This window comes from Cherax quadricarinatus, chromosome 53 (assembly GCF_038502225.1).
Source record: "Cherax quadricarinatus isolate ZL_2023a chromosome 53, ASM3850222v1, whole genome shotgun sequence".
Classification (NCBI taxonomy): domain Eukaryota; kingdom Metazoa; phylum Arthropoda; class Malacostraca; order Decapoda; family Parastacidae; genus Cherax; species Cherax quadricarinatus.
The window spans coordinates 18135049-18150272 of NC_091344.1; the positions used below are offsets into that span (position 1 = coordinate 18135049).

General features: G+C 41.4%; 1 protein-coding gene across 1 annotated transcript in view; it reads right to left on the minus strand.

The window, feature by feature from the left end:
• Window positions 1–15224, minus strand: part of LOC128692203 (alpha-2-macroglobulin-like) — a gene marked incomplete at its 5' end in the record, with an annotated part of 260699 nt that overhangs the window by 191689 nt on the left and 53786 nt on the right. The window contains 1 exon segment of the mRNA XM_070096368.1: window positions 2285–2446. Coding sequence (XP_069952469.1) covers window positions 2285–2446 — 162 coding nt within the window.

Consider the following 15224-nt stretch of genomic DNA (forward strand, 5'->3'; position numbering starts at 1 on the left):
CAGACAGGAGAGCGGTATCCACATAACCTCTGCGATTGCCAATCCCACCTTCTTATTGGCTAGAACCTGGTCACTAGTTGAACGATGGGGCCCCATCACCAACTCTTAGCAACCTGGTTCGCTGGTTGGGGGAGATAGCCTGTAAATGAGGGTGTGTCCATGCGCCGAATAAAGGTTACGTACTCTTTGCATGCCACACCCCCACCCCCGAGAAGGCTCAGGATTAGGCTGCCACCTCCCAGTGGTAACCGTGCCGCCATGGCACAAAATAATGGGACCGCCTATCCTCTCCACCATTCAACTCTTAGATAGAGCTCAGCTTTCCTAGTGACCAAAAGCCAAACCCTAAACTCAGAGCGAGACAGCAGTCAGATAGGCCAACATAGGTCCAAGATACAAGCGGACGGTAGCCCGTATCCCCTCACTAAAAAAAACCCCCACATCAGGGGATAAAAAAAAGAGCTTGAAAGGGGGTTACCACAAATACATCCTAACCTAAATAAAATATTAAACTAGACTCTGGTGTGGCATGCAAAGAGTACGTAACCTTTATTCGGCACATGGACACACCCTCATTTACAGGCTATCTCCCCCAACCAGCGAACCAGGTTGCTAAGAGTTGGTGATGGGGCCCCATCGTTCAACTAGTGACCAGGTTCTAGCCAATAAGAAGGTGGGATTGGCAATCGCAGAGGTTATGTGGATACCGCTCTCCTGTCTGCCCTTGTCATTCTCATTCTAGAGCTGGTTGAGCACGGTCTGCTATCTTGTGGCTTCTATTTCTGCCTTGCTTACCGTGACGTGCACTATACTTATTACTGTACATAGTGTACATATTGCTGTTCTAAATTGGTGAAGGATAATATAAGTCTAAACTTTTTCTGTTGTGTTTCTTTTGCTCCCATTAGTTTGCTCCAGCGTGATTTTTGCCAGCTCAAGTGCCAAGGATGCTGATTCACCTCGAGACAACCCAGCTGCACTATACTGACCATCTTGCTCCGTAGGTGTATCATCTTCCTCATGCGAGAACATAGGAGTTTTTTCCCTAGCTCCCGTAGAGGGAGGAGTTTGATGTGCCATCTCTTCTTCAATAAGTTTGTCAGCAATAAGTGAACGCAGTTGCGCAGCTGTAAGAGTGCGTTTATAGGGAATGCCAATGGAACGAGCAATTTGCCAACAACGCTGTAGGGACAATTTAGGTAGGTTATGCAAAGTATATGCCGACACCAGGCGTCTGACTCGTCTAGGTGGCATAAGTTATTCGCTATGCACAGTACGAATACCCCAACGTAACACGTTAATTTGCAGAACACGCTTAGCTATGCACAGTAAGATTCCAGAATACACATACAAGCAAAGCCGACTGCACACAAGATTGACCGTAGCGAAGCGAGCACACTGAACAAGCTAGTAGCGAGCTGTTGAACGATCACACAATAGCAAGGCTGATCATAAGCAACTGACACGCAAAATTTGTAAAGCGAAGCGAGACAGCAAGCTACACAATGTTCCTGCTACAAGCTTCACCCTAAGCTCAACCGTTTCTCTAAGTCCAGCTCCAGCTCCCGGACAGGCCCCCATATTACAACCTAGGATTTCAAAGGCCTGTTATCCCAGGTGTAATGGGAGCAAAAGAAACACAACAGAAAAAGTTTAGACTTATATTATCCTTCACCAATTTAGAACAGCAATATGTACACTATGTACAGTAATAAGTATAGTGCACGTCACGGTAAGCAAGGCAGAAATAGAAGCCACAAGATAGCAGACCGTGCTCAACCAGCTCTAGAATGAGAATGACAAGGGCAGACAGGAGAGCGGTATCCACATAACCTCTGCGATTGCCAATCCCACCTTCTTATTGGCTAGAACCTGGTCACTAGTTGAACGATGGGGCCCCATCACCAACTCTTAGCAACCTGGTTCGCTGGTTGGGGGAGATAGCCTGTAAATGAGGGTGTGTCCATGCGCCGAATAAAGGTTACGTACTCTTTGCATGCCACAAACACATTCCCTCTTAAATACTTAAATGTTACCTAAGCCTAGAAAGTTTCACAGCTGAGTAATTCCCCCTTACAATGCTGTATAAAGTTCTGTGCTATACAGTAATACATTTTGAAGTATGAAAAAAAAAAAAAACTGCATATTCTAGAATTATAAGTTCTCAGTAAGATTTATTTATTTCCACATTGAAACATTAATAGTTTTCCAACTGAGAAATTCTTAGTATAGAAAAAATTTCTAATGATAAATTTATTATATACGTTATATTTCTTGGTCTTACCTTTATCATGCTTCCAATCCCGACGTGCGCAAAAGATATAATCATCAACCTGTGGATTCTCCGTCTTCTGAATCATGGATTTCTCAACAATTTCGAATACTCTGTCCACAGTAAGATGATCATTTTTTGATGACAGCAGTTCAACACTCTTATCTACCACACCTAATTAAAAATGAAAAAATTCTATAAAAATATGGCAATGTAGAGTCACACAGGTTTACTAACCTATGCACATTCAGTGTTGTGTTGCCACTTACACACATTCAGTGTTGTGTTGCCACTTACACACATTCAGTGCTGTGTTGCCACTTACACACATTCAGTGCTGTGTTGCCACTTGAAGAATTGAGACACTTATGCAACATATGGGAATCTTCATTGAAGAAACGTTTCGCCACACAGTGGCTTCATCAGTCCAATACAAAGTAGAAATTGGTAAGGAGAGGAGGAGTTTGAGGTAATCAGTCCCTCAGCCTGGAATCGATGTATTCAGTCCATCACTCTTGTAGGAAGTACAGCATAGGGCCAGAGAGGTGGCTTATCTACTGCAAGAGTGATGGACTGAACACATCGATTCCAGGCTGAGGGACTGATTACCTCAGACTCCTCCTCTCCTTACCCATTTCTACTTCATATTGGACTGATGAAGCCACTGTGTGGCGAAATGTTTCTTCAATAAAAATTCCCATATGTTGCATAAGTGTCTCAATTTTTCAACTTGTCAGCTTTCAAAACCATTCATCACGTGTTGCCACTTAAACATATTCAGTGTTGTGTTGCCACTTACACATGTTCAGTGTTGTGTTGCCACTTACACACGTTCAGTGTTGTGTTGCCACATACACAAGTTCAGTGTTGTGTTGCCACTTACATATGTTCAGTGTTGTGTTGCCACTTACACACGTTCAGTGTTGTGTTGCCACTTACATATGTTCAGTGTTGTTGCCACTTACACATGTTCAGTGCTGTATTGGTGCTTTTATCACAATTCATGTACTCAAGTGAACAAAGCCATGACGTCAAAACTTACAAGGGTAAAATCATCAGACATGTTAACAGCCACTCTTCAGCCCTCTGACTAATACTTTTAGTAACTCCACATCTCCTAATTTCCACACTACGAATTCTCTGCATATTTACACCACACACTGCCCTTAGACACGACATCTTCACTGCCTCCAGCCTCCTTATTGTTGCAGCATTTACAACCCATGCTTCACACCTATATAAGAGTGTTGGTACCATTATACTCTCGTACATTCCCTTCTTTGCCTCCACTGATAACGTTCTTTGTCTCCACAGATATCTCAACACACCACTCACCTTTTTTCCTTCATCAATTCTATGGTTTAACTCATCCTTCATAAATCCATCTGCTGACAAGTCAACTCCCAAAGATCTGAAAACATTCACTTCTTCCATACTCCCTCCCTCCAATGTGATATCTAATTTTTCTTTATCTAAATCATTTGATACCCTCATCACCTTACTCTTATCTATATTCACTTTCAACTTTCTACCTTTACACACCCTCTCCCAAACTCGTCCACTAACCTTTGCAACTTTTCTTTAGAATCCCTCAAAAAGCAGAGCATTATCAGCAAAAAGTAACTGTCTCAACTCCCATTTTGGCCCCCCTAATGGTGAGTGAAAACCCATGATGCTCTAACCCACAGGACCACGCAGTCCTACAATTATTATTATAATAAAAAAGAAGCGCTAAGCCACAAGGGCTATACAGCCGCAGTCCTACAAGAACCAAGCCCCCAGCTAAACTAGGTGTGTTACCCTTGGACATACAGTGGAGTGGGTGCATCTGAGCTAATTTCATTCTCCTCCCCGTTTGGTGTACTAGCCTCAACGGGCAGTATTTTATATTAGTATTGTGACCATGAGCAAGGGGTATTAATCAATAACAACACTGTGACTAGCCAAAGATTCAAATCCATGCTGCTTTGGCCCGCCTTGTGGTGAGTAAAAACCCATGATGCTTTAACCCACAGGACCACGCAATCCTACAAGAATCAAGCACCCAACCAAACTAGGTGTGTTACCCTTGGTCCAAGGACATACGGTGGTGTGGGTGCCTCTGAGCTGATTTCATTCTCCTCTCCGTTTGGTGTACTAGCCTCAACAAGCAGTATTTTATATTATTGTGACCATGAACAAGTGGTACTGATCAATAACAACACTGTGACTAGTGAAGGAATTGAACCCAAGCTGCTTTGGCCTGCCTCATGGTGAGCGAAAACCCATGATGCTCTAATCCACAGGACCATGCAATACGACAAGAACCAAGCACCTAGCCTCACCATGAGGCAAGCCAAAGCAGCATGGGTTCGAATCCTTGGCAAGTCGCAGTGTTGTTATTGATCAATACCACTTGTTCGTGGTCACAATAATATATATATACTGTATATATATACACCTACCATCCGACTTACGACCAAGCTTGGTTCCGACCAATCGGTCGTAAGTCGAAATGGACGTAAGTCGAACCTTTAAAAATTGCCGACATATTGGGTAGGGCATAATGTCAAAACTTTCCTATATAAACTACCTACATAATACTGGAATGTAATGTACAATCATTATTTCATTCTTTTTACCATAATTTACTTCTACTGTTGTATTTTAATTATTTATGTACTGTATATAATGTATACATGGTAGTGATATGTACTGTAAATTTTACATCGCATACAGCATCATATGTTACTATTATCTTTATGTATTGTCGACACAGTGGAATGGGAGAATACCACTGGTAGTGTCATCCTGCCAGAATGTTGTATAACCTATACCCTAAGTAAAGAGAAACAACTCTGGAACATGTGTAATACGTATCCGGCTGGCTGGGTGGCTGGGTCTGTGGATGGCTGGCTGGCTGGGTGGGTGGCTGGATGGGTGGGTGGGTGCTGGATGATGGGTGGGTGGCTGGATGGGTGGGTGGGTAGCTGGATGGGTGGGTGGGTGGCTGGATGGGTGACTGGATGGGTGGGTGGGTGACTGGATGGGTGGGTGGGTGGCTGGATGGGTGGGTGGGTGGATGGGTGGGTGGGTGGATGGGTGGGTGGGTGGGTGGGTGGGTGGGTGGGTGGGTGGATGGGTGGGTGGCTGGATGGGTGGGTGGATGGGTGGGTGGGTGGGTGGGTGGGTAGTTGGTTGACTGGCTGACCGAATGTGGCTGTCTCTTTGTATCTCTCTCTCTGTATCTCTCTCACTGGTACACGTAGTCAAGTTATCATACATATTATAAATTAACTAGGATAACCCAAAAAATCCAGACAAAGTGCTATACAGTGGATCTGTGCTCCAGTGCCCTAAATTAATAATAATATTAATAATCATTATTATTACAATAATACATATGTACTAATATTAATATTATTCCACAGACTCCTAAGTGCACCACTCACTCTTTTTCCCTCATCAATTCTATGATTCACCTCATCTTTCATAGACCCATCCGCTGACACGTCCACTCCCAAATATCTGAATACGTTCACCTCCTCCATACTCTCTCCCTCCAATCTGATATTCAATCTTTCATCACCTAATCTTTTTGTTATCCTCATAACCTTACTCTTTCCTGTATTCACCTTTAATTTTCTTCTTTTGCACACCCTACCAAATTCATCCACCAATCTCTGCAACTTCTCTTCAGAATCTCCCAAGAGCACAGTGTCATCAGCAAAGAGCAGCTGTGACAACTCCCACTTTGTGTGTGATTCTTTATCTTTTAACTCCACGCCTCTTGCCAAGACCCTCGCATTTACTTCTCTTACAACCCCATCTATAAATATATTAAACAACCACGGTGACATCACACATCCTTGTCTAAGGCCTACTTTTACTGGGAAAAAATTTCCCTCTTTCCTACATACTCTAACTTGAGCCTCACTATCCTCGTAAAAACTCTTCACTGCTTTCAGTAACCTACCTCCTACACCATACACTTGCAACATCTGCCACATTGCCCCCCCTATCCACCCTGTCATACGCCTTTTCCAAATCCATAAATGCCACAAAGACCTCTTTAGCCTTATCTAAATACTGTTCACTTATATGTTTCACTGTAAACACCTGGTCCACACACCCCCTACCTTTCCTAAAGCCTCCTTGTTCATCTGCTATCCTATTCTCCGTCTTACTCTTAATTCTTTCAATTATAACTCTACCATACACTTTACCAGGTACACTCAACAGACTTATCCCCCTATAATTTTTGCACTCTCTTTTATCCCCTTTGCCTTTATACAAAGGAACTATGCATGCTCTCTGCCAATCCCTAGGTACCTTACCCTCTTCCATACATTTATTAAACAATTGCACCAACCACTCCAAAACTATATCCCCACCTGCTTTTAACATTTCTATCTTTATCCCATCAATCCCGGCTGCCTTACCCCCTTTCATTTTACCTACTGCCTCACGAACTTCCCCCACACTCACAACTGGCTCTTCCTCACTCCTACAAGATGTTATTCCTCCTTGCCCTATACACGAAATCACAGCTTCCCTATCTTCATCAACATTTAACAATTCCTCAAAATATTCCCTCCATCTTCCCAATACCTCTAACTCTCCATTTAATAACTCTCCTCTCCTATTTTTAACTGACAAATCCATTTGTTCTCTAGGCTTTCTTAACTTGTTAATCTCACTCCAAAACTTTTTCTTATTTTCAACAAAATTTGTTGATAACATCTCACCCACTCTCTCATTTGCTCTCTTTTTACATTGCTTCACCACTCTCTTAACCTCTCTCTTTTTCTCCATATACTCTTCCCTCCTTGCATCACTTCTACTTTGTAAAAACTTCTCATATGCTAACTTTTTCTCCCTTACTACTCTCTTTACATCATCATTCCACCAATCGCTCCTCTTCCCTCCTGCACCCACTTTCCTGTAACCACAAACTTCTGCTGAACACTCTAACACTACATTTTTAAACCTACCCCATACCTCTTCGACCCCATTGCCTATGCTCTCATTAGCCCATCTATCCTCCAATAGCTGTTTATATCTTACCCTAACTGCCTCCTCTTTTAGTTTATAAACCTTCACCTCTCTCTTCCCTGATGCTTCTATTCTCCTTGTATCCCATCTACCTTTTACTCTCAGTGTAGCTACAACTAGAAAGTGATCTGATATATCTGTGGCCCCTCTATAAACATGTACATCCTGAAGTCTACTCAACAGTCTTTTATCTACCAATACATAATCCAACAAACTAATGTCATTTCGCCCTACATCATATCGTGTATACTTATTTATCCTCTTTTTCTTAAAATATGTATTACCTATAACTAAACCCCTTTCTATACAAAGTTCAATCAAAGGGCTCCCATTATCATTTACACCTGGCACCCCAAACTTACCTACCACATATTAAGCTATAATATAATAATCGTGTCCACTCATTACTTCATTACTTACCATAAAATATCTGTAGTTTTAATGTAGAGTGAGAGGTGAGTAAACAAGATTAAATGAATAAATGAGAGAGAGAATGAGGAATGAAGAATGTTCACGAGTTATGTAAACAAACGTTGTTGTTGTGCAAGAAAGGTATAAAATACCGACAATATGAAAGTTAAGACACATGTGCAACATCTGGATATGTTTATTGTAGACGTTTCGCCATCCAGTGGCTTTATCAATACAGATTCTAGGACATAATAGGAAGACAGTAGAACTATATACAAAAGATAAGGTAATCAGTCCCTCGGCCTTGGAGTTAGTGTTCACAGCATCGTGGTGGAGGAGAATCTGGAGCAAAGGCAAGAAGACTGGCGGTTATATAGGCGTCAGTGGATAGGGACGGGCAGCAGACGAGGGCATAGTCACTGGTAGGCGGGATTCCCCAGTGGAAGTAGGTCCTTCCCAAAGAGATGGGTTAGTTGCAGCAGCCGTGAAGAAGGTCTTGTAGATGTCCTCTGAACCAAGATTCCATGATGTTGCAGTGTCTGACAAGTTGTGCATATTGTCAGTATTTTATACCTTTCTTGCACAACTTGTCAGACACTGCAACATCATGGAATCTTGGTTCAGAGGACATCTACAAGACCTTCTTCACGGGTGTTGCAACTAACCCATCTCTTTGGGAAGGACCTACTTCCACTGGGGAATCCCGCCTACCAGTGACTATGCCCTCGTCTGCTGCCCATCCCTATCCACTGACGCCTATATAACCGCCAGTCTTCTTTCCTTTGCTCCAGATTCTCCTCCACCACGATGCTGTGAACACTAACTCCAAGGCCGAGGGACTGATTACCTCATCTTTTGTATATAGTTCTACTGTCTTCCTATTATGTCCTAGAATCTGTATTGATAAAGCCACTGGATGGCGAAACGTCTACAATAAAGATATCCAGATGTTGCACATGTGTCTTAACTTTCAAACGTTGTTGTTGTTGTTGTTACCAGCCCCAACACGAATGGTTCCTGTTCACTGTAAAGCCGACCAGAAAAACATCTATTTGTTAATTTATATGTAATGTAGCATGTTTATTATATAATTTTGAAAAAAAATCATAGGTGGATTAAGCAAAATGTCTATATTAACGTTTTATACACATTTAATGCACCTCAGTGATTATTATTGTTATTATCATTATTAATATGGCATCTTCAAGACCAAGTACACTCTTAATGAGTGGCTCTGAGACAGAGAAGCAGACAAAGACAGACACACAGGTAGACAGAAAGACAGACACACAGGTAGACAGAAAGACAGACACACAGGTAGACAGAAAGACAGACACACAGGTAGACACACAGACATACAGGTAGACACAGGCAGACACAGGTAGAAATAAAGACAGACACAGGTAGACATAAAGACAGACACAGGTAGACAAAGACACACAGGTAGACAGAAAGACAGACACAGGGAGACAGAAACACACACAGGTAGACAGAAAGACAGACACACTAGTAGACAGACAGGTTTATGTGCAACAGTGAAAACAAATAGAGTTCAAGAGTAAGAGCCTTTCTTGCCACAATCTCCAGTGCAAGATTCAGACTTCATCTTACTGGCCATGGTGAAATTTACTGTCCAGTTAGTACAGTTAATACAGTATGATGCTGCTGATAGGGCAGGGTTACTCAAACTGATGCTGCCTGCATGACACATTGCCCCCGCGAGTATTGTCAAATATTGTACAATGGTGTGCATCAGCCGGCCCAGCCCAGCTGCCAGATGCACGGTCATAAGTCGAGTCGGATGATAGGTGTATACATTATATATATATATATATATATATATATATATATATATATATATTTTTTTTTTTTTTTTTTTCAACAAGTCGGCCGTCTCCCACCGAGGCAGGGTGACCCAAAAAAGAAAGAAAATCCCCAAAAAGAAAATACTTTCATCATCATTCAACACTTTCACCACACTCGCACATTATCACTGTTTTTGCAGAGGTGCTCAGAATACAACAGTCTAGAAGCATACACATATAAAGATACACAACATATCCCTCCAAACTGCCAATATCCCAAACCCCTCCTTTAAAGTGCAGGCATTGTACTTCCCATTTCCAGGACTCAAGTCCGACTATATGAAAATAACCGGTTTCCCTGAATCCCTTCACTAAATATTACCCTGCTCACACTCCAACAGATCGTCAGGTCCCAAGTACCATTCGTCTCCATTCACTCCTATCTAACACGCTCACGCACGCTTGCTGGAAGTCCAAGCCCCTTACCCACAAAACCTCCTTTACCCCCTCTCTCCAACCCTTTCAAGGACGACCCCTACCCCGCCTTCCTTCCCCTATAGATTTATATGCTTTCCATGTCATTCTACTTTGATCCATTCTCTCTAAATGACCAAACCACCTCAACAACCCCTCTTCTGCCCTCTGACTAATACTTTTATTAACTCCACACCTTCTCCTAATTTCCACACTCCGAATTTTCTGCATAATATTTACACCACACATTGCCCTTAAACATATATATATATATATATATATATATATATATATATACATATATATATATATATATATATATATATATATATATATATATATATATAATGTATATCTTTCTTCTTCTTTCAACACACCGGCTGTATCCCACCGAGGCGGGGTGGCCCAAAAGGAAAAACGAAAGTTTCTCCTTTTGCATTTAGTAATATATACAGGAGAAGAGGTTACTAGCCCCTTGCTCCCGGCATTTTAGTCGCCTCTTACAACACGCATGGCTTACGGAGGAAGAATTCTGTTCCACTTCCCCATGGAGGTAAGAGGAAATAAACAAGAACAAGAACTAGAAAGAAAATAGAAGAAAAACCAAAGGGGTGTGTATATATATGCTTGTACATGTATGTGTAGTGTGACCTAAATGTAAGTAGAAGTAGCAAGACATACCTGAAATCTTCCATGTGTATGAGACAGAAAAAAAAAGACACCAGCAATCCTACCATCGTGTAAAATAATTACAGGCTTTCGTTTTACACTCACTTGGCAGGACGGTAGTACTTCCCTGGGTGTTTGCTGTCTACCAACCTACTACCTATATGAGTGTGTATATATATATTTATATATGTATATATATATATATATATATATATGTATATATATATATATATGTATATATATATATATATTTATGTATATGTATGTATATATACAGTGGACCCCCGCATAACGATTACCTCCGAATGCGACCAATTATGTAAGTGTATTTAAGTAAGTGCGTTTGTACGTGTATGTTTGGGGGTCTGAAATGGACTAATCTACTTCACAATATTCCTTATGGGAACAAATTCGGTCAGTACTGGCACCTGAACATACTTCTGGAGTGAAAAAATATCGTTAACCGGGGGTCCACTGTATATATATATATATATATATATATATATATATTTGTAGGTAGTAGGTTGGTAGACAGCAACCACCCAGGGAAGTACTACCGTCCTGCCAGATGACTGTGAAACAGAAACCTGTAACTGTTTTGCATGATGGTAGGATTGCTGGTTTCTTTTTCTGTCTCATAAACACGCTAGATAACAGGGATATCTTGCTACTCCTACTTACACTTTGGTCACACTTCACAGACACGCACATGCATATATATATACATACATCTAGGTTTTTCTCCTTTTTCTAAATAGCTCTTGTTCTTCTTTATTTCTTCTATTGTCCATGGGCAAGTGGAAAAGAATCTTTCCTCCGTAAGCCATGCGTGTCGTATGAGGCGACTAAAATGCCGGGAGCAATGGGCTAGTAACCCCTTCTCCTGTAGACACTTACTAAAAAAGAGAAGAAGAAATACTTTATAAAACTGGGATGCTTAAATGTGCGTGGATATAGTGCAGATGACAAGAAGCAGATGATTGCTGATGTTATGAATGAAAAGAAGTTGGATGTCCTGGCCCTAAGCGAAACAAAGCTGAAGGGGGTAGGAGAGTTTCAGTGGGGGGAAATAAATGGGATTAAATCTGGAGTATCTGAGAGAGTTAGAGCAAAGGAAGGGGTAGCAGTAATGTTAAATGATCAGTTATGGAAGGAGAAAAGAGAATATGAATGTGTAAATTCAAGAATTATGTGGATTAAAGTAAAGGTTGGATGCGAGAAGTGGGTCATAATAAGCGTGTATGCACCTGGAGAAGAGAGGAATGCAGAGGAGAGAGAGAGATTATGGGAGATGTTAAGTGAATGTATAGGAGCCTTTGAACCAAGTGAGAGAGTAATTGTGGTAGGGGACCTGAATGCTAAAGTAGGAGAAACTTTTAGAGAGGGTGTGGTAGGTAAGTTTGGGGTGCCAGGTGTAAATGATAATGGGAGCCCTTTGATTGAACTTTGTATAGAAAGGGGTTTAGTTATAGGTAATACATATTTTAAGAAAAAGAGGATAAATAAGTATACAAGATATGATGTAGGGCGAAATGACAGTAGTTTGTTGGATTATGTATTGGTAGATAAAAGACTGTTGAGTAGACTTCAGGATGTACATGTTTATAGAGGGGCCACAGATATATCAGATCACTTTCTAGTTGTAGCTACACTGAGAGTAAAAGGTAGATGGGATACAAGGAGAATAGAAGCATCAGGGAAGAGAGAGGTGAAGGTTTATAAACTAAAAGAGGAGGCAGTTAGGGTAAGATATAAACAGCTATTGGAGGAGAGATGGGCTAATGAGAGCATAGGCAATGGGGTCGAAGAGGTATGGGGTAGGTTTAAAAATGTAGTGTTAGAGTGTTCAGCAGAAGTTTGTGGTTACAGGAAAGTGGGTGCGGGAGGGAAGAGGAGCGATTGGTGGAATGACGATGTAAAGAGAGTAGTAAGGGAGAAAAAGTTAGCATATGAGAAGTTTTTACAAAGTAGAAGTGATGCAAGGAGGGAAGAGTATATGGAGAAAAAGAGAGAGGTTAAGAGAGTGGTGAAGCAATGTAAAAAGAGAGCAAATGAGAGAGTGGGTGAGATGTTATCAACAAATTTTGTTGAAAATAAGAAAAAGTTTTGGAGTGAGATTAACAAGTTAAGAAAGCCTAGAGAACAAATGGATTTGTCAGTTAAAAATAGGAGAGGAGAGTTATTAAATGGAGAGTTAGAGGTATTGGGAAGATGGAGGGAATATTTTGAGGAATTGTTAAATGTTGATGAATCCTCCAGATGGATCGAAAAGACTGGAACCGACCTCCGCATGAATCAGATACATGATCTATGTCAAGTAAGGCAACAGCGGCACTTCTCCGCTCCATGGAATATTACCCCATTCCAAACTACCATTCCTCCATTTCCCCCCAAACTACTTCTTAAATCACAACCAAAACTTCGCCTTGAAGCCAAACATGAGGCCTTAAGCTGTATTGATAACTTAGTCACACAGCACACACTCTCGCAAATTATTTACGTTGATGGTTCTGTTCACCAATCCACTGGTGCAGCTGGTAGTGCTGCTGTTGTCGTACAGAGTGATGGCTCTCTTAAAGAAATTGGAGCACGCATCAATAATTGGGCCTCTACCCTTCAGACAGAACTGTTTGCCATACTCCTTGCACTGAAATGCATCTATGTATCAAAGATTGACAGTTTAATTGTAACTGATTCTCTGTCATCCATAAATGCTCTCAACTCATTAAGCATAAATTGTGGCATGCTTGTGTCAGAAGCCAGACACAGGTATGGTAGGATTGTGGACAGTGGAGTCAGAGTGCACATGCTGTGGATTCCATCTCACATTGGTCTTCAGATGCATGATAGAACTGATAAATTGGCTAAGCTGTATGCTTTCAAAGAGGGAGTAGATTACAATCTTGGCTTGTCAGGTAGTAGTTTGAGAACAATAATACGAAAAGAACTTCAGCTGAATTTTATGGACTTAAGGCTCAGGGAGATTGACACCAGTGAGTCCATCTATCATCATTCTATCATGCAGGAGGAGCCACATGTCTATGGTGCATCCAACAAAATAAGCAGACTCTTGGATGTCACTACCGCCCGGCTCCGGCTGGGTTACAAGTATCTTTGGCAGGTTAAATCACCACCACCAGATGTAGACCAAACGAAATGTAAACTTTGCCAGATGGATTATTGTCACACCCTGCGTCATTATGTACTGGAGTGCGATAAAATTAATGAATTTAGAAACAACTCACTCAGAAGTGTTCAAGAAATGGCTAAGTATTTTATCCACAGTGGTATATTACAGACCATTCTGGAGAAATACCCTGACTTTGCTAGCTGTAAATAAAGCATTACCACATGTGTGCATGTGTGTGTGTGTGTGTGTGTGTGTGTGTGTGTGTGTGTGTGTGTGTGTGTGTGTGTGTGTGAGTATGAGTGTGTGTGTGTATGAGTGTGAGTGTGTGTATGAGTGTGTGTGAGTATGAGTGTGTGTGCGTGTGTGTATGAGTTTGTGTGTGTGTGTGTGTGTGTGTGTTTATGTGTGTGTGTGTATGAATTTGTATGTGTGTGTGTGTGTGTGTGTGTGTGTGTGTGTGTGAGAGAGAGAGACTCAGCAATCAACATTTGCACCAATAACTCACTACAGTTGTGACCGGGTGTGGAAGTGTGAATTGCTCATTACTCTAAAATTTGTTCATGATTGCAGCCATGTATAAACGTAAGTAACCATTCTTACAGTATTCATTACCTTTGTAACTTGTGAGTTCATTACCTTTGTAACTTGTGAGTTCATTACCTTGTACCTAGTTCAGCCATCAAAACTTTGGAGCCCGGTCCCTGGACCCATTGTGTACCTCTGTAATCTGTAAATACCTTTGTAACTTGTAATGATTGTGACTAGACCTACCTGGAGTTCATTACCTTTGTAAATTGTGAGTTCATTACCTTTGTAAATTGTGAATTCATTGCCTCTGTAACTTGCTCAGCTATCAAAACTTTGAGGCCCAGTCCCTGGACCCATTATGTACCTCTGTAATCTTTTGACTACCGCCCACAGGATGGGTATGGGGTGCATAATAAACATATTAAACTTAAAGATAGGGAAGCTGTGATTTTGTGTATAGGGCAAGGAGGAATAACATCTTGTAGGAGTGAGGAAGAGCCAGTTGTGAGTGTGGGGGAAGTTCGTGAGGCAGTAGGTAAAATGAAAGGGGGTAAGGCAGCCGGGATTGATGGGATAAAGATAGAAATGTTCAAAGCAGGTGGGGATATAGTTTTGGAGTGGTTGGTGCAATTATTTAATAAATGTATGGAAGAGGGTAAGGTACCTAGGGATTGGCAGAGAGCATGCATAGTTCCTTTGTATAAAGGCAAAGGGGATAAAAGAGAGTGCAAAAATTATAGGGGGATAAGTCTGCTGAGTATACCTGGTAAAGTGTATGGTAGAGTTATTATTGAAAGAATTAAGAGTAAGACGGAGAATAGGATAGCAGATGAACAAGGAGGCTTTAGGAAAGGTAGGGGGTGTGTGGACCAGGTGTTTACAGTGAAACATATAAGTGAAC